The sequence below is a fragment of the Vipera berus genome, assembly GCF_964194415.1.
Source record: "Vipera berus genome assembly, chromosome: 2".
In the NCBI taxonomy this organism is placed as follows: Eukaryota; Metazoa; Chordata; class Lepidosauria; order Squamata; family Viperidae; genus Vipera; species Vipera berus.
The window spans coordinates 270,560,882-270,580,296 of record NC_138203.1 but is presented as its reverse complement, the minus strand read 5'-3'; the positions used below and the strand labels follow the sequence as shown (position 1 = coordinate 270,580,296).

General features: G+C 47.5%; 1 protein-coding gene across 1 annotated transcript in view; it reads left to right on the top strand.

Annotated features, from left to right (window-relative positions):
• SKIC2 (SKI2 subunit of superkiller complex) overlaps positions 1 to 19,415 on the top strand; it is a 51,914-nt gene that overhangs the window by 27,442 nt on the left and 5,057 nt on the right. The window contains exons 18-26 of the mRNA XM_081321987.1: positions 1,253 to 1,364; positions 2,755 to 2,873; positions 8,542 to 8,679; positions 10,305 to 10,442; positions 11,629 to 11,733; positions 13,332 to 13,494; positions 14,321 to 14,447; positions 17,026 to 17,236; positions 19,256 to 19,366. Coding sequence (XP_081178113.1) covers positions 1,253 to 1,364; positions 2,755 to 2,873; positions 8,542 to 8,679; positions 10,305 to 10,442; positions 11,629 to 11,733; positions 13,332 to 13,494; positions 14,321 to 14,447; positions 17,026 to 17,236; positions 19,256 to 19,366 — 1,224 coding nt within the window. The remainder of the gene's footprint in view (positions 1 to 1,252; positions 1,365 to 2,754; positions 2,874 to 8,541; positions 8,680 to 10,304; positions 10,443 to 11,628; positions 11,734 to 13,331; positions 13,495 to 14,320; positions 14,448 to 17,025; positions 17,237 to 19,255; positions 19,367 to 19,415) is intronic.

Here is a 19,415-nt window from a genome sequence, read left to right as displayed (position 1 = left end):
TGTCATAACTCGAAACGGCCAATTTGCCGCAGCCAACTCACCACTGCCTCAGCCAATTAGCTAAAGGGAAACTCGCTGCAGGACAGTTCGACAATTTTATTTCGTGATTTCAAACAAATAAAAAAAAATATTGCATAATTCTGGTCATCCACATTTCACTCTGTCCCTCCACTAGCATCCTTTCTTTAATGGTTCTGTTGCACTATTTCTTCAATATTATGTAATTTTTGTCCTGAAGCAAGTTGGCCTTGGTGAATTGTCCTGTGGCGAGTGGGCTGTGGCGAGATGTTCTAGAACCCCAGCCCCCACCCCCGCCTCCCCCAGTCATTGGGCTGGAGGGTGATAGGTCCGTGGTGGCGAACCTGTGGCACGCGGGCCACAGGTGGCACGCAGAGCCCTCTCTGTGGGCACGCAGACCGTCGCCCCAGTCCTAGGTCTTCAGCTGGGTTTTAGAAAATCTTTTCGCTTTAGGCCTCTGCTACCGTGTGCAAAGGGACGTGGTGGCTCAGTGGGTTAGGACGCTGAGCTTGTCGATCAGAAGGTCGGCAGTTTGGCGGGTCGAATCCCGAGTGCCGCGTAACAGAGTGAGCGCCTGTTACTCATCCCAGCTTCTGCCAACCTAGCAGTTCAAAAGCACGTAAAAATGCAAGTAGAAAAATAGGGACCACTACGGTGGGAAGCTAACAGCGTTCCGTGCACCTTTGGCGTCTAGTCATGCCGGCCACATGACCACGGAGACATCCTCGGACAAGCGCTGGCTCTTCGGCTTTGAAACGGAGATGAGCACCGGCCCCTAGAGTCGGAAACGACTAGCACGCATGTGTGGGGGAACCTTTACCTTTACCTTACCGTGTGCAAAAAAAAAAAGGTTCAATCAATCAATTTCAATTTCTTATGGGGAAAAAAAAGATCTCGCAAAGTTGGAATTGATGGATTGAACTTTTTAGCCCCCCCCCCCCCGTCTGCTGTTACCACCGCAGCCACACCCACCCAATGGGCCACGCCCACTCGGCACCCGATGATACATAAGTGGGGTTTGGGTTGCAATTCGGGCACTCGGTCTCTAAAAGGTTTGCCATCACTGCTATAGGGGATGAAATGTAATTCTCTGGAAAGCATCAGGCGGAGGAAAGCTGCTAAAAGCCATTCTGGGTTTTTGGCCAAGAAAAAGAGGTGGAATCTCAACGTATACACGGTTGTACTTCGACAATAAAAGTTCATTCATTCTTTCTCCTTCCCTTCTTGGTTTTAGATCCTCTTTGCCACAGAGACTTTCGCCATGGGAGTGAACATGCCAGCAAGGACTGTGGTTTTCAATTCAGTTCGTAAACATGACGGCGCGAATTTCCGGGACTTGGTACCAGGTAGGAGCAGAGGAATACGTTTCATGGTGCCCTTTTTTATGAGTGTGTGTGTGTGTGTTTATAAGTAGAATGGCCAGATGTTCCACACAGACCAACACATTTGCCTGCCCTTCTCTTGCACATCATCTCCCACTTCCTACCTTCAGCTTTTTCTCTTTGCTAGCTGTTCCTCTTGTCACTGTTCCTGCTGGCTGCCCCGAAACCTTTAAAGATGGCACATCCCAGAGACGTACCCTAGAGCTATTGGGATTTTTTTTTGTAGGCCAAAAGCCAGCAAGCCAATTTATCTCAACTGTTTAGGGTATTCTGGGATCACTTTGAGACTGGGAACATATATAGAGCGACCACAGCAGAGTTATGCTGGTTTCTTCCCCAAAGGAAAACAAAAATAGCCTTTTTTAAATCTGTGGACCCCTGTACGTCAAAAGGCTAAAGCAGTGTTTCTCAGCCTTGACCACTTTAAGATGCCTGGACTTCAACTCCCAGAATTCCCTAGCCAGCATGCCAAAATTCTGGCAGTTAACGTCTGAGCATCTTAAAGTGGTCAAGGATGAGAAATACTGGGCTGAAAGGATAAAATTCTAACAAAGTACAGGTAAGGTAAAGGTAAAGGTTCCCCCGCACATGCCAAAGGTGCACGGAACAGTGGCTCAGTGGGTTAGGATGCTGAGCTTGTCGATCAAATGGTCGGCAGTTTGGCGGGTCGAATCCCGAGTGCCGCGTAGCAGAGTGAGCGCCTGTTACGCGTCCCAGCTTCTGCCAACCTAGCAGTTCGAAAGCACGTAAAAAATGCAAGTAGAAAAATAGGGACCACTACGGTGGGAAGGTAACAGCATTAAAGTACAGGTAGTCCTTAACTTATCACCATAACGGAGCCCCAAATCTGTGTGGCTAAGCGAGACATTTGTTAAGTGAATTTTGTCCCATTTTACGACCTTTCTTGCCACAGTTGTTAAGTGAATCACTGCAGGTGTTAAGTTAGAGACACGGTTGTTAAGTGTGAATCTGGCTTCCCCACTGACTCTGCTTGTCAGCAGGTCGCAAAAGGGGATCATATGACTCTCTGGGACGCTGCATCCGTCCTAAATAAGAGTCAGCTGCCAAGCCCCTGAATTTTGATCACATGACCACGCGGAGGCTGCCACGGTCGTAAGTAAGAAAAATGGTCGTAACTCAGTTTTTTCAGTGCCGTTTTAACTTTGAATGGTCACTAACTGAACTGTCGTAAGTTGAGGACTACCTATATACAGAGATGAGTTTCCGTTTCTCAGTCTGGCTGAGGCAAGAGTGAAGCTTGTGTTGTTGTTCCTTCTTCTCTCTCTCGCTCGATGGCAACATCGGTTATACCACACCACGTAGGATTATCTCTCTTTCTTCCACATCCTAATAGCCGAATACATCCAGATGGCCGGCCGGGCTGGGCGTCGAGGTCTCGACACCACCGGGATGGTGATTATCCTGTGCAAAAATCAAGTGCCTGAAATGGCCGACCTTCATCGGATGATGCTGGTGAGCGATTGTTGTGTGCTTGTCTGGCTTAAGCTGCAAATGACGCAACTGCAGTTGCTTAAGCTGTAAAAGAACCCGCCTTGAGATATTTGGGTTGAAATTACAGCCAGTAATGAATATCCTCCTCCTGGCTGAGGATTAAAGTTTATTGGAAACCTCAATAAGAACAAAGGATAACCAAAACCCCTTCTGGGTCCAAAAATCAGATGCTTGCAGGCTTCCGCTTGGACATTTAATAATAATAATAAACCTTTATTGTCAAAGTACAACATGTGTACATTGAGATTAGCTGAGCCTCCCCCCCCATGCTCTCTCCCCCCAACACACAGTGACAACAAACCCTCCATTCTACCACACCATGTGAGCCAAACTACACCACACACCGGCCTCCCAAGTCAATTGTGCATAAATTCACAGAGATTATGTCCCATTTAAAAGCCTAACAGCCCACGGATAAAAGCTATTTTTCAGCCTGTTGGTACGGCTGGCTATATTCCTATATCTCCTACCAGATGGTAGGAGAGTAAAGAGATACCGTCCAGGGTGTGAGTCATCCCTGAGAATCTTCCTCACTCTTCCAAGGCAACGAGCCCTGGCGATGTCATCCAGTGGTGTCAGGGAACAGCCCACAATATCTTGTGCTGTGCTCACCACCCTCTGTAATGCTTTCCTGTCCACGGCTGTCAGACCAGCATACCAAACCACAATACCATACAAGAGGACGCTCTCTATAGTAGACTGGTAAAAGAGGGTCATTAGCCGTTGTTCTACCCTGTTCTTCCGCAAGACCCTAAGAAAGTGAAGCCTCTGTTGGGCCTTTCTAGCCACCTGGGTTGTGTTAACTTTCCAGGTCAGATCTTCACAGAGGTAGACTCCCAGAAATTTTTTCCCCTTACACCTAATACTTGACTTATAAAATAGAATAAAATTCTTTTTTTGGGGGGGGGGGCAAAGTGCGATTGGACACCCAAGGAATTTGTCTCTTGTCGCATAAGCTCTCACTACGTACATACAAGTGATAAATCATGATCACAATTATAAAACACAATCGTCATAAGTCATAAGATACAACACTCAGTGATAGTCATGGGAAACTAAATAATCAACATAAGTCATAATAAATAAAAGCAATCAACATAAATTCTAGGATACAAACAACAAAGTGATAGTCCTAAAAAGCTAAGGAAATAGATCATTGGAAAGATGAGAAGGATAATAGTAATATGTCCCTACTAGGTGGTTTGACGTCCCAGGGGCATAAGACAACGTTGTGGGAATTAGGTGTTTAGCAGAGTGATGGCCTGGGGTAGGGGCTGGAGGAATTGTCCTTGTGTCTAGTTGTTTTTGAACCAGATAACTGAGTAATAATTGAACCCAGAATTACAGTCATAATTTGTGGTGGTCATTAAACAGATTGCCATGTGACTGTCCTCAATTTTATGATCTTTTTGCTGTAGTTGTTAAGCAAATACTGCAGTCATTAAGGTAATGTAGCAGTTGTTAAGCAAATCAGTGGGTGATTTTTGCCAGAAACTGGGAGTAAACATTGGTTTACGGCAAAAAACATAAATCGTGGTCAAGCAACTGTGAGGGAACAGTCACTGGAACTTCAAAACTGGATCGTAAGTAATGCTGCAGAGGTATGTACTAACTTCAAATGGTTGCTAGGTGACAGGTCGTAAGTCGAGGACTTCCTGTATGACTTAGCTCAGGGCTTTTCAACTAGTGGTACGGGTACCACCTGTGGTACATTGGCACCTGGCAGGTGGTACGCGGCCATCCTAGAAAAGTGGTAGTGGGGGAGGGGGATGAGCTGAACCGGTGGCAGCACCGCACAAGCCTGAGCGAGAGATGGCTGGAGCTGCAGGGCTGTCAGCGCTCAGCGGAAGCACCAGGATCAGCACCAGGCTCCAGCTGGAGCGTGGTGCTGATCGTGGTGCTTCTGAGCCAGGAAGAAGCACCGATCAGCTGGAATACTGCAGCATCTCCAGGGTCTTGTGATTTACATTCAGATGCTTGGCAACTGATTCATATTTATGACGGTCACAGTGTCCCAGGGTCATGTGATGTGACCAAACCCTGCTGCAACCACCCAGCAGAGGGGGGGGGTAATGAAAACCAAATACCCCACCCCACCCCCACTGCCAATCCTCAACAGAAATGCTCACAACAATGAAAACCTCAGACAGGAGGAAGAGCGCCGCTGGGCATGCAGGCAGGTGTCTTGCTCGGCTGTGGCTTGGGGGGACACTTTTTTCAGGGCCATTGTAATTTCGAACAGTCACTAAGCAAACTGTTGTAAGTCGAGGACTACCTGTACTTCATCACTTTTTTCCTTTTTTTTTTTTGGTCATCAAGTTTTTGACACCTTGCTAGGTGACTGGTGGTACTTGGATGTTGCCATATCCTAAAAGTGGCACAATGGGTGAAAAGGTTGAAAAGCCCTGACTTAGCTGATCAATGGATGTTTTGATCTAATTCTTTAGATAAGAGCTTGTCTGAATATTAAATAAATTTGGCTGATCTTTTAAATTTCTTGGTTTAGTACGGTTGGGTGGCTATGAAGTGAAGCACGGGGCTCTAAGAGGCTCCAAAGGTATACACCTACTGCATTGGAAGTACAGGTAGACCTCGACCTACGACCACAATTGAACCCCACATCTCTGTTCCTAAGCAAGACCATAGTCAAATGAGTTTTGCCCCATTGTACAACCTTTCCGGCCATGGTTGTTGAGTCAATCACTGTGTCATCGGATGTTTACATTGACACACTGCAGTTGTTGAGCTGGTAACCTGGTTCTTAAGTGGTTGTTGAGTTAACAACAAAGCTGATCACATGACCCCGGGACACTAACCGTCACGACTCAGTTTTGAAGATCATATTGGAGTCATGGCTAGGGGGGCATTTGCCCAGATTCGCCTGGTACACCAGTTGCGCCCCTTTCTAGACCGAGATGCCCTACGTACAGTCACCCACGCACTCGTTACCTCCCGTATAGACTACTGTAATGCTCTCTACATGGGGCTGCCCTTGAAGACCACCCGGAGGCTTCAACTGGTGCAGAGTGCAGCTGCATGGGTAGTGATGGGAGCACCCCGATTCTCCCATATTACACCCCTCCTGCGTGAGCTGCATTGGCTACCGGTTGCCCTCCGGGTGAGATTTAAGGTGCTGGTTCTTACCTTTAAAGCCCTACATGGCTTAGGCCCAGGATACTTGCAGGACCATCTGCTGCCGGGAACGAATTCCCATCGCCCAGTACGCTCACACAGACAAGGCCTCCTCAGGGTACCGTCGGCTAGACAATGTCGGCTTGCGACCCCCAGGGGAAGGGCCTTCTCTGTGGGAGCGCCAGCCCTGTGGAACCAGCTCCCCCCTGAGCTTCGGATGGCCCAAGATCTCCAGTCCTTTCGCCGCAGCCTCAAAACACTCCTTTTCCACCTGGCTGACCTAGACTGACAGGGATTTTAATTATATTTACAATTCTAACTCTATTCTTTAATTTATTTTAATTTATTTCAAATTTTATTTTTAATTTACTGTACAGAGACCTTTAAGTTTTGTTGTTGTTAGCCGCCCTGAGTCCCTCGGGAGATAGGGCGGGATATAAATCCCATAAATAAATAAATAAATAAATAAATAAATAAATAAATAAATAAATAAATAAATAAATAAATAAAGTCAGTCATCAAGCATCTGAACTTTGATCATGTGACCACGAGAATACTGTAATGGTCATAGTCACTTTTTACAGTTCTGTTGTAACTTCAAATGGTCCCTAAAATAATAGCTGTAAGTCGAGGACTGCCAGTACAGTGGTACCTTGGTACTCATCGTTAATTGATTTTGGGAGGTGCGATGAGTGTCAGAAACGATGAGTACCAAACAATTTTTTTTCCCCATAAGGAATAATGTAACGAGTCACAAGGCAGCCGACACTAACAAGTTCTAGCTTGGCCATGGAGTACCAAATGAACAATGAGTCGACCGGGACAAAATTTTCACGTCAAAATGTGTGGCGTACCAAATATGACGAGCTTCAATGCTGTTAAGTACCAGGCTGCCACTCTTACAGGTAGTCCTCGACTTACAACAGTTCATTTGGCGACCGTTCAAAGTTACAATGGCATTGAAATATATGTGACTTAGGACTGCTTTTCACAGTTACAACCTTTGCAGCACCCCGATGGAGATCAGGTGATCAAAATCCAGACGCTTGGCAACTGGGTCATAGTTTATGACCGTTGCAGCATCGGGGGGGGGGTTCATGTGATCCCCTTTTGTGAACTTCTGACAAGCAAAGTCAATGGGGAACTGTTCTGTACCAGCCTGCTACCGGCCCTGCAGAAAGGCAACCCCTTTATAAACGGCAAGAGGCTGGAATGACGTCTGCCAAATTTATTACTACAAAAAACAAACAAGACACGTACCAAGATACAGGAGCTTTGAAACACTATCTGAGCTGTTGCTTTCAGCAAACCAGCCCTCCCCAAACATTCCCTTTATAAAGAGTTCAGGGCGTGGCCTCTCTCTGCCTCCTTCCGAGAAGCCCCACAGCCTTCCTCTGTTTGCTCCTACTTGACTGCCTCCTGCGTCGGGCGGAGGGCCAGCTGTGGGTCATCTTCATCCACACTGTCAGGCTCACACAGCTGGGTCTCCATGGTGACCAAGTGGGAGGGGCCTGCCTGAGGGCTATCATCAGCAAGATCTTCAACACCCCCCTCCTCCTCTGAGTCGTCGTCCGACCCAACTGCCGAACCCACAGGCTGACCCTGAATCACAACACTAGGCTGACCCTGAATCACAACAGGAACCCAGATTCACTTAAACAACCGGATTACTAACTTGTCAGCTGCAGGGATTAACTTACTAGCTGTGGCAAGAAAGGTTCCTAAAAATGGGGCAAAACTCACTTAACAAGTGTCTCACTTAACAACAGAAATTTTGGGCTCCGTTTGTGGTAGTGAGGACTGGCTGTACTATGTAACAATCCCTGGGCGGTTTTAGAAGACTGACACTACACATGCAAAACTTTTTCCATGGATATAAGGAGTAGAAACCCGGTTGGTTTCAAGCTCTTAGGAAGTTAAATCCGGGGACCATTGTTCTTTTTCCAAAGGATTCAAGCCCACGTGTATCCTTGCCTATTGAACTGCCAGCTCATCATCTCTTGTAGCGCCTTCTAGGAAAATCTGCTTCGCCCTCTCCTTGTCTAACCTTAGGCTGCTTCCTTTAATAATAATAGTAAGTTGGAAGGGACCTTGGAGGTCATCTAGTCCAACCCCCTGCTCAGGCAGGAAACCCTATACCATTTCAGGCAAATGGCTGTCCAGTCTCTTCTTAAAAACTTCCAGTGTTGGAGCATTCACCACTTCTGGAGGCAGGTTGTCCCACTGATTAATTGTTCTAACTGTCAGGAAGTTTCTCCTTAGTTCTAGGTTGCTTCTCTCCTTGATTAGTTTCCATCCATTGCTTCTTGTCCTGCCTTCGGGCGCTTTGGAGAATAGCTTAAGTCCCTCCTCTTTGTGGCAGCCCCTGAGATATTGGAACACTGCTATCATGTCACCCCTCGTCCTTCTCTTCATTAGACATATCCAATTCCAGCAACCGTTCCCTATATGTTTTAGCCTCCAGTCCCCCAATCATCTTTGTTGCTCTTCTCTTTAGGGTAAACCCACTCGCTTGCAGTCCCAGTTCCGCCTGACTTACACCATGATCCTAAACCTGTTGAGAGTGGAGGCACTCCGAGTGGAAGACATGATGAGGAGAAGCTTCTCCGAGTTCCACACCCGGAAAGACAGCAAGGTGTGATGGATGGGGGGGGGAGTTGAAATAGCTCCTGGAAAGACTCAAAGATGCTCCAGAGGAATCCAGAGCAGCATCCTAAAGTTTTCTGGGATACAACAGTTTGAGATGGGGGTAGGATAACATGCGTTAGAAGGACTCTCCTTTTTAAGACAGGAGTAGGCCTGGAAGAAAATGGAGGCTGCATAAGGAGATATAGATCAGGAAATGTAGCTAACTGTTGGTTGGAAGTCCATCTCTTCAAGTCAAGAACAACAGTCTCCAAACTTGACAACTTTAAAAATTGGGGACTTCAACTGCCAGAATTCCCTAGCCAACCAGGCTGGTTGGGGAATTTTGGGAGTTGGAAGTCCACAAGACTTAAAGTTGCCGAGTTTGGAGACCCTTGGTCAAGAAGATGAAGCCTAAGCTGCTATAGATGATTGAGTCCCTCCAGCTAGCAGTGGTTTTCCAAGGATATAGTATATCAGGGGTCTTCGGACTTGGCCCTTTTATAACTTGTGGACTTCAGCTCCCAGCCAGCATGCCTGGCTGAGGAATTCTGGGAATTGAAGTCCACAATTCATAAAAGGGCCAAGTTTGAAGACCCCTGTCGTATATCCTTGGAATATAGATATGGTATCTACGAGGGCAATTTGGAAATAAACCTCCTTTGGGTTTTCAGTGACGGACACTCGCAGATACAGAACTCGTATTATACACATTAGAAAACTACAACGTTACATTACTTTTCGACATAATCGCCATTCAAATTGAGGCACTTGTCATAACGTCTTACAAGGTCTGAAATTCCTTCTGCCAAAAAAAATCTCCCGCCTGGGATTGAAGGCACCCTGTAACAGCATCGTGAAGCACATTGTCATCGTCGAAGCGGTGCGACGCAACCGACTGTTTCATTTAAAGAACTGGTTCATTTTCAATTGATCTGGCGGACGAGTCAACTGCAACGCAACCGTCTCCTTCCACTCCTCACTGCCTACTGAACTGCTGCGCAAGGTGCCATAGCACGGGTGTCACTATCCCCACCTATTCCTCGCGCATGCACAAATGGAGGTTTATTTCCGAATTGCCCTCGCATATTTATTTTTATGTGTGTGTGTATATGTATATATATATGTGTGTATATGTATACGTGTGTGTGTGTGTGTGTGTGTGTGTGTGTGTGTGTGTGTGTATAAATATAAAAGATATGGTATTTGAAATGTATAGGAACTCTGGCTTGAGCAGGGGGCTGGACTAGACGACCTCCAAGGTCCCTTCCAGCTGATTCTGATATAGTAAAGACTTGTTCTCATTTGGTATCAAGGACTGAATTTGGAATTTGGAATAGTTTAACATGAAGAAGCTGAGTTCACAAAACAGGCTAGGTCATTATTAGGGATCCTTGGCTCTTTTATGCCTTATGGACTTCAATACCCAGAATTCCTGAACCAGACATGCCAACTGAGGAATTCTGGGAGTTGAAGTCCACAAGTCATAAAAGAGCCAAGGTGCCCTAACCCTGACCTAGCCTGTCTTGTGAACTCAGCTTCTTTATGTTAAAACGGTTGGAACTGGGTGGGAAGGGGAAGGCAAGGAGTGGAGCGCTGTATGGCGCTGCTTCACCATCTGTGTCTCCTCTCCAGGTCTATGAACACAGAATCGCCCAGCTGAGCAGTATGTTAGCCAACATGGAAATCCCAGACACCTCAAGGCAGCTTGGTGACTTACAAGAGTATTATTCAGTAGTCAGAGAACTGCAAGAGATCCGGGAGCGCGTTCAGGTAGTGACCGGAAGAACTGGGGCAAAAGGTTCTTTTTCACCTCATGGTACTGTCGTACCTCAGATCCCAGACAAGCGTCAATCTAAGATAGTCTTCCACCCCCGAGTCTGGTATCCTGCTGTTGAATTGGGGCTGCGGAGCTACTTATTGTAGGAGTCGTGCTCCTAATACAAGTTGAGGAAGATGCCTTTAGAAGGCATTTTTGGGTGAGTCTGTCTAAACTACCTTGCCTTGGATTCAGCTTTGGCACGTGAGAGGTGTGACCCCCGAGCCAAGATGTCCGCCCTTATTTCAAGGGGAGGAGGCAACTCTGAGTAGGTCTCGCAAAATTTCCTTCCCCTTGAGACACCGCTGTCGGGATGCGTCCCATCTTGCACAGATCAATCATCCCTCTTACTCAGATGGGATGGAAAGGAACGTTCCATTCCAGTTTTCTCCAATCTCGTCCTTTCGAATTTAAGTCATATTCAACCACCATCTCCATTAACCCTGCTGTTTGGGATTGAGGAGAATTGTGGTTTAATCCTGGGGTCCCCAACCCCTTTTGGGGTTGGCGGCCCGGTGGGAGAGGGACGGGCAGGTGCCTTACACGCACATGCGCAAGCGTGAATGTGCGGGCTGCGAGCATGTGTGAGGCTTGTGGTAGCACCGCCGCCAGGTTCACAGCAATGCTACCGCTGGCGCAAGGATCGGGCCACACACACACACCCCGTGTGAGGCTTGCGCTGCGGCCCACCTGCCACTTGCAGCACTGCCGTCACCTGCACAAAGTTCATGGCAATGCCACTATGGTGTGTCCATTGCAGCAATGGTGGCATGAGGATTGGGGTGAGCATGCACGCGCGTGTGTGTACTGCCCAAGCGGCCACGGCCCGATAGTGCGCCACGGCCCAGAGGTTGGGGACCTTCTGGTTAAATCTGCTTGGAAAGATCAAGGCCAAAAGAAAGATCGAAACTGGAACGATGAATCCTTCTTCTTTGAAGTCCACTTATGGGTGGGAAGATGCATCTGTTGCCTTGCCCTATGGCAGGGGTAGGCAACCCCGGCTCTTTTATGACTCGTGGACTTGAACTCCCAGAATTCCTGAGTCAGCATAGCTGACTCAGGAATTCTGGGAGTTGAAGTCCACGAGTCATAAAAGAGCCGAGGTTGCCTACCCCTGCCCTATGGGTTTCTCCCTTTCAGAGGCGAGTAATGGAATCTGTGAATGGATTGAAAGCCCTTTCTGTGGGACGAGTGATCGTGGTAAACAACCAAGAGCACAAGAATGCCCTGGGAGTCATCTTGCAAGTAGGTGTCAAAAGCTGATTCGCTTGCTTTCGCTTTCTTCGTTGCCTGCATCAACTCCCAGCTCGCAGTTTTGCCAAACACAAATGGGTGGTAGGGGTGGGGTGGTAAAATCCTAGGGCGGGGGGGAGGCTATGGAAGGTATGAGACTCTTCTGCTCCCCCCCCCCGAGGAGTTACCCACCAAGGCTAAATTCTCGGAGCTACCAGCCAGCGCAGAATGTTTTCCCAAGACAAAAGTACTGAGTGTAATTGGTGGATAACGAACTGTGGGCAGCCCAGGGGTGAAAAGGGTTGTTGGTTTTTTTAACCTATGTGGGTTTTTGCCGGGGAAAACCTCAGAGCTGACTTTGCTTTTGCTGTGCCTAAATGGATCTTTCAGTAAAGATTAACTCTTGGTAGTTCCTATCTGCCGAGTTTCTTTTTTTTTTTTTTTTGGATGTGCCAAATGGTATGGTTGACAATAGGTCCCATTGTTTCCGCACTGCCCCAGACTGGTGCTTTACAAATGGAATGGAACTATTTGTGCCAAGGTTGGACAAATATGGCTTCTTTACAACCTGCGGACTTCAACTCCCAGAATTCCTGAGCCAGCCATGCTGTTAAAAAGGCCTTATTCAGTAAGGAGTGCTGATTTAACAATTACATCATTTAACGACCATTCGTTGTTACAATGGTGGCGAAAAAATAACTTTGCGACCAATCCTCTCATTTACGATCTCCTTTGCAGAGCTGTAAAGCAAAGGAAAGCTGAGAGTTATCCCAATTAGCCTGTAGTGCCAGGATTCTCAAGTCTCTCATCCAAATACTAATCAGGCCAGAGTGGTATTTATTTATATCTATCTATCTATCTATCTATCTATCTATCTATCTATCTATCTATCTAGTCTGTATATCTATATCTATCTATCTACCTCAGGGGTCTTCAAACTTGGCCCTTTTATGATTTGTGGACTTCAACTCCCAGAATTCCTCAGCCAGGCACAAGTCATAAAAGGGCCAAGCTTGAAGACCCCTGATCGGTCTGTCTGTCTGTCTGTCTATATCTATCTATCTATCTATCTATCTATCTATCTATCTATCTATCTATCTATCTATCTTATCATCATTTGTCTGTCTGTCTCTATATCTAGCTCGCTCTATCTGTCTGTCTGTCTGTCTGTCTGTCTGTCTGTCTGTCTATCTATCTATTTTGTACGTTTGCCCACTGAAAAAGAAATGATCAGTCTATAATTTTAATAGTAGGTTTATTTTAACAGTGAGAGACAGAGTAACAAAAAAAATGCAGACTGATCATTTCTTTGTCAGTGGGCAAATGTAAAAAACCAGCAGGGGAATCAAATAATCCACCCACCCGCCCCCACCCCCCACACACACACTGTATCTATGAGATAGCCAAAATTGAGATGATATTAAATAATGATCCACAGTTCTCGGTCTTGTAGCTCGCAGCACCCCAATCTTGTGACGCAGTTGCCTCCCTCCCATAATTGGGCTCGAGGGTGGAAAACTAGTTTTCTTCGTGTGAAAGTTGGGCCTGGTGGCTCCCGGGTGCCATTTTGAAAACGAAGATCTTGACACGCCACACACCCCGTCCTCCAGGTTTCTTCAGACTCAGCCAGTCGGGCCTTCAGCACTTTAGTGATGTGTGAGAAGAGCTCTGTGGAGCGAGGCTTGACCGAGGGCCAAGAATGGAATCCCGCTCCCTCCGCTGAAGTGCCTCTGCCCGAGGATCTTCTGCACACGAAGCTTTTCCTTCCCGAAGGTAAAACGATGGGGACTCAGAAGAGGAGTCGTTTGGGGGCGGAGGGGGTGGGTGGGCAGGAGGTTGCCCTGCGCACAGTCACTCATGCACTCGTGAGCTCCCAATTGGACTACTGCAACGCTCTCTACATGGGGCTGCCCTTGAGGACCACTGGGAGGCTTCAGCTGGTGCAGAATGCAGCCGCGCGGGTTGTGATGGGGGTTTCCCGATACTCCCACGTAACACCTCTGCTCCTCGAGCTGCATTGGCTTCCGGTTGCCCTCCGGGTGAGATTCAAGGTGCTGGTGATGACCTATAAAGCCCTAAATGGCTTGGGTCCGGGATATCTGAGGGAACACCTGCTGCCGGCATCAAGCTCCCTTCGTCCTGTGCGCTCCCACAGGGAGGGTCTTCTCAGGGTACCGCCGGTAAAAGATTGCCGGCGGATAATACCCAGGGGGAGGGCCTTCTCTGTAGGTGCGCCTGCCCTTTGGAACCAGCTGCCCGTAGAGCTTAGGACTGCCCCTGACCTTCGCTCATTCCGCCGGGACCTGAAGACTTGGCTCTTTGAGCTTTCTGGCCCGGACTGAGAGTATTAACTGGGGTTTTAAATCGGATTTTAATTGGGGTTTTATATTGATTCAAGGTTTAAATGTAATTCTTTTAACTGTTCTTAATTTTTGTAATTGTTGTATTGTTATTTTAAAAAACCTTGTGAACCGCCTTGAGTCCTACGGGAGAAGGGCGGTATATAAGTCTAATAAAGATAAAGATAAAGGTTGGGGAGGGGGGGGCAGAATTCATTGAGCGGCTCTGACACCCAGACTCTTTCTCCTCTCCCTCACAGGCCCCTGTGGGCACACCATAAAGAAGCTGGGCCCAGCAGATATTCTGGGCGTCACGACGAAAACCCTCCGCGTCAATGCCGAGCGTATCCTGGAGGATTTCAAGAAACGACAAATGCCCAGGTTCAGGTGAGCCGGAGAAGCGAAACTCGCCGTTTCTACTCCTCCTCTCCCCACCCTCCGATCTGGCGAGAGGGTCCACGCGTCAGATTCCTTTAGCGGCATTGTTTAATTGCCCGGAATGATTCATTTGAGATGGGGTGGCCTTATGAGTCAAATAAATAAATAAACCTGCCTGGGAAATGATGTTTACGTGTAAGCCCAGCATTCCTCGCTTTTGTATTCCAGCAATCTGGAGCTGAGTTCTTGCATTTTTTTTATTATTATTATTTTTAAAGTGCTAACTAGTCGATTGGGCAGACACACATCCGTGGGTTTTGTGTGTGTGTGTGTTTTTTTTCTCCTCTCGGTTTCTCTCGGTTTTTCTCAGTTTCTTCTTTGAAGCTGGTTGCCAGATGTTTGGAGTCGATCCTCTCTTTCCTATGGGTCGTCTCTCAACATAGTAACGTAGGAAAACAGGCCCCATTATTATTATTATTATTATTATATTTTTATACCGCCCTTCTCCCGAAGGACTCAGGGCGGTGTACAGGGCAATAAATATAAAAAACGGAATACAAAAGTTAAAAAACGATTAAATATTTAGCCCAAGTTTAAAACAGTATTAAAAACATATTAAAACCCCAATCCTAACCCATCAGACCAGGTCAGACTGCTCAAATAGATACGTTTTTAGATCACGCCGGAAGGAGCGAACGTCGGGGGCCATCCGGAGCTCAACCGGCAAGCGGTTCCATAGGTCTGGAGAGCCCACAGAGAACGCCCTCCCCCTAGGGGCCACCAATCGACATTCTTTGATCGGAGGCACCCTGAGGAGGCCCTCCCTGTGGGAGCGCACTGGACGGAGGGAAGTTGACGCCGGCCGCGGGTGTTGCCGTAGGTAATCCGGACCCATGCCATGTAGGGCTTTGTAAGTCATTACTAACACCTTGAATCTCACCCGGAGGGCAACCGGCAGCCAATGCAGCTCGCGGAGCAAAGGTGTAGCATGGGAGTATCGGGAAACCCCCAGCACAACTCGCGCGGCTGCATTTTGCACCAGTTGGAGCCTCCGAGTGGACTTCAAGGGCAGCCCCATGTAGAGAGCATTACAGTAGTCCAGACGAGAAGTCACGAGCGCATGAGTGACTGTACGCAAGGCATCCCGGTCCAGATAGGGTCGCAACTGGCGCACCAGGCGAACCTGGGCGAAGGCCCCCCTAGTCACAGCTCCGATATGCTCTTCTAAAGAGAGCTGTGAATCTAGAAGGACCCCCAAGTTGCGCGCCCAAGCTTCTTTTTAAAGAGTCAAAATCTTGAAATTTGTATCAGGGAAGGCTCGTCCAGGTAATCCTTACTTAGCGACCGTTCAAAGTTGTGATGGAAACCCACCCCCCCACTCCCAGAGCTATTTATGAACTGATTTCAAACTTTGGATGGCCGCACTAACACCAACACTCACCCCTGAATGGTCATGTGATTGCATTTTGGTGCTTGGCAACGGGCCTAAATTTATGGCCTTTTGCAGGGTCACTGGTTTTTGCTGGTTTCCAGTGTTTACTTCCAGTTTCTGGTGGGAAAACATTTTTCTTGATTGCTGAGGCATTTGTTTAACAACTGTGGCGTTAAGCACCACAGGAAAAGCTCGCCAAATTGGGTGCGGTCCTGTGGCGGCCTGCTTAATTAGCACCACAACTTAACAACTGTAGCCCTGAGGTCAGTGACAATCGTAAGTTGAGGACTGCCTGTAAAACTACATGAAAGTTGGCGGTCTCGCAGTAATTTAGACCTGGCTTAAAGATTTATCTACCTTTCTCCACAATTGTTTTTACTGGGTATTGTTGTAGATTGTGATACTAAAGAAACTAATCTGATGTTGAACTTGATAACAGCAGCACGGTTACTGGTGGGACAATATTGGAAGAAGGATAGTTTGCCTTCTATAGAAGAATGGGTAATTAAGGTATCGAATCTTTGCAGAAATGTCTAAGATTTCTGCTTATTTGAAGGATCATTCGCAAGAAAGATATATTTCAGTTTGGAGGAGATGGATAGATTATATTCAGAATAAATATGGGACTAAAAAGTTCCATTTAGCTTATGAGTAGATTTTAGATTTTTATTAACTTTAGTATTAGTATTGATTATATTTCTGTTTAAGTTATTATTATATTAGTATTGATTATATTTTTGTTTAAGTTATTATTATGTTTTTAATAATTTGAATGTATCAGTGTTAAAGGGGAGTTAAAGCACATTATGAATTTGGTTAATTTTATAATGGATAATTTTAGTTAGAATATGATTATTATATTTATGACCCTGTATTCAGCTCTGGGAAGTGGGGGGAGGGTTTTTTGGGGGTGGGTGGGTTTTGGGGATGTTTTGTAAAAAAATTTGTAAAACTTTTCAATAAAAAAAAAAGATTTATCTACCTCTTCTATTTGAGAGGCACCAGGCTCGTGATCCCTTAACTTAAGGTGACTTGGAACACAAGGGAGGATTTGAAAGGATTGAGGGCACCCAGTTACTGGGGACACTGATTTTCAAGGGTCGGGCATTAAAAACCTACTGTGGCCTCCTTCTTTCCCTCTCTCACCCTCTTCAGGAATGACCCGCCTGGGCCATCAGCGGCCACCGCAACCCAGGAGTTGCTGCGTTTAGCTGAAGGCTCTCCGGAAGGCCTCCCCCTTCTGGATCCCGTAAACGACCTTCAGCTGAAGGATCTGGAGGCCGTCGAGAACATGATCCGGGCTCGTAATCTGGAGGAACGTTTGCCAGAGTTCCAGTGTGTGCACAGCCCCCTCTTCCACATAGAGGTCAGTTAAGGGCTGACCTTTTGTGGCCCAGGTTTGGTAAGGAGGCAGGACAAGAGGGGACCACCTTCAGAATAACAACAGAGTTGAAGGGACCTGGGAGATCCTCTAGTCCAGGGGTGTCAAACTCAATTTCATTGAGGGCCGCATCAGCATTGTGGTTGCCCTCAGGGGGCCGGGTGGGTATGGCCAGGGTGGGCGTGGCCTACTGGGTGGGTGTGGCTAGAGTGCGTATGGCCTACTGGGTGGGCGTGGCCAGCTCTACATCGTTCCCATCAAGGGTGCCTATGGGGGGCCTGGGCAGGAGTGGGACAGATCTGAGGGTCTCTGGCAGAAGGAGGGTCTCTGGGGCAGGGCCAAGGCAGTGGGGGCCGTTCCCTCACTGTTTCCAGGGTGGCTTCACGGGCCACATGAAACCACTTTGTGGGCCAGATCCGGCCCCCGGGCCTTGTGTTTGACATGTCTGCTCTAGTCCAACCCCCTTGGTACAGTTCGGAAGGAACGGGAGCGAGGAGTGTCAACTGTGATCCAGAGTTCGTTACAATTGCCAGCCTCCACCGAACTCTCTCCTGATGTTGCCTTCCCTTCCTCGCCATCTCTTTAAAAAAAAAACATCAGGAAACCGCACCTACCAGGAAATTATTAGTTAGCAGCTATTCCAGCCTTTAAGTTTGCCTCTTTCTTGTTTTCAGTTTGTTTTTGTTCTTTTTTTGTTCTTTTTTTCAAGCCCCGTTGATCCTGTTGGGATGGTTGATGTATTGGGTTTTCGGGTTTTTTTTGGCCTTGTCAGCTGTTCCGACCTCTGAACGGCAGGGTAGAAATAAATTGAGGATTTGGTGGAAGGCAGGTAGCACGTTGTCCGCATTTTCACTTCTCACATCTAGCAAATACAAAGACGACGCGCTCACGCATATTAATTTCAATTTTAATTCTGTCTGCCTGGCTGGCTGGCTCTAGCTCTGTCTATCTCAATTTTTTTCTGTAGAATAGTCGCAGTAGGCCAATTGCAGAATTCTTGAGTGTTTTCAAGAAAAGATTGGACAACCATTTCTTCAGGATGGTATAAGGATTCCTGCCTTGGCCAGGGGATTGGACTAGAAGACCTCCAAGGTCCCTGCCAACCCTATTATTCTCTGATTCAGCTGGTCTTTCCCCCTCCTATCCCAGAAGCTTGGGTGATCTCCGAGGCAAAAGTTGGAAACAAGAGTCAGAATAACAAGAGTTGGAAGAGACCTTGGAGGTCTTCTAGTCCAGAGGTCCCCAAACCTTTGGGCACCAAGGACCAGTTGCATGGAGAAAGATTTTTCCGCGGATCGGAGGGTGCGTGGTTTTGTGTGCTGCCTGCATCCCACGGATGGGGCTTTGCTTGTTTGTGCGGCCCGTTTGCTGGCATGCTGCGGCCCGGTACTGGTCGACGGGCCGGGGGGGTTGGGGCCCCCTGTTCTACTCCAACCCCTGCTGAAGCAGGAAACCCTACACCATTTCAGACAAATGGTTGTCCAGTCTCTTCTTAAAAACTTCCAGCGTTGGAGCATTCACCGCTTCTGGAGGCAGGTTGTTCCACTGGTTAATTGTTCTAACTGTCAGGAAGTTTCTCCTTAGTTCAAGGTTGCTTCTCTCCTTGGTTAGTTTTCCATCCATTGCTTCTTGTCCTGCCTTCGGGCGCTTTGGAAGAATAGCTTGACTCCCTCTTCTTTGGGGCAGCCCCTGAGATATTGGAACACTGCTATCACATCACGTCCTTTTCATTCATCATGTTCTTTAACAAGCAGCAGCTCGGTACCGGTTTCCTTTGAATGAGGAGTCGCAGCCGTAGAACTTAAGAGATGACTCTCTTTTCCAGAAAGATTTAACAAATATTCAGACAGGCTTGCCCAGCCTGGCCTCTTTTGGTTGCGTTGAAAAGCATTCCTTCCTCCACCCCGTGGTCGCTGGGGGATGTGGTCCCTTCCTTCCCAAGAGGCTTTCCGATTTACTTGCATCCTTTCTCTCACCTTCCGGATCTCCTTCCTCCCTCTCTAGTTTGTACGCTTCCGAGAGCGCCAAAGGGTGTTGGACGAACTGGAGCAGCTGCGTTTCCTGCTGTCGGACCAGTCCCTTCTCTTACTGCCCGAGTATCACCAGCGGGTCGAAGTGAGTGCCACTCTGCGGTTGGAGCGGTCCGATGGCCAGGGACTTAATG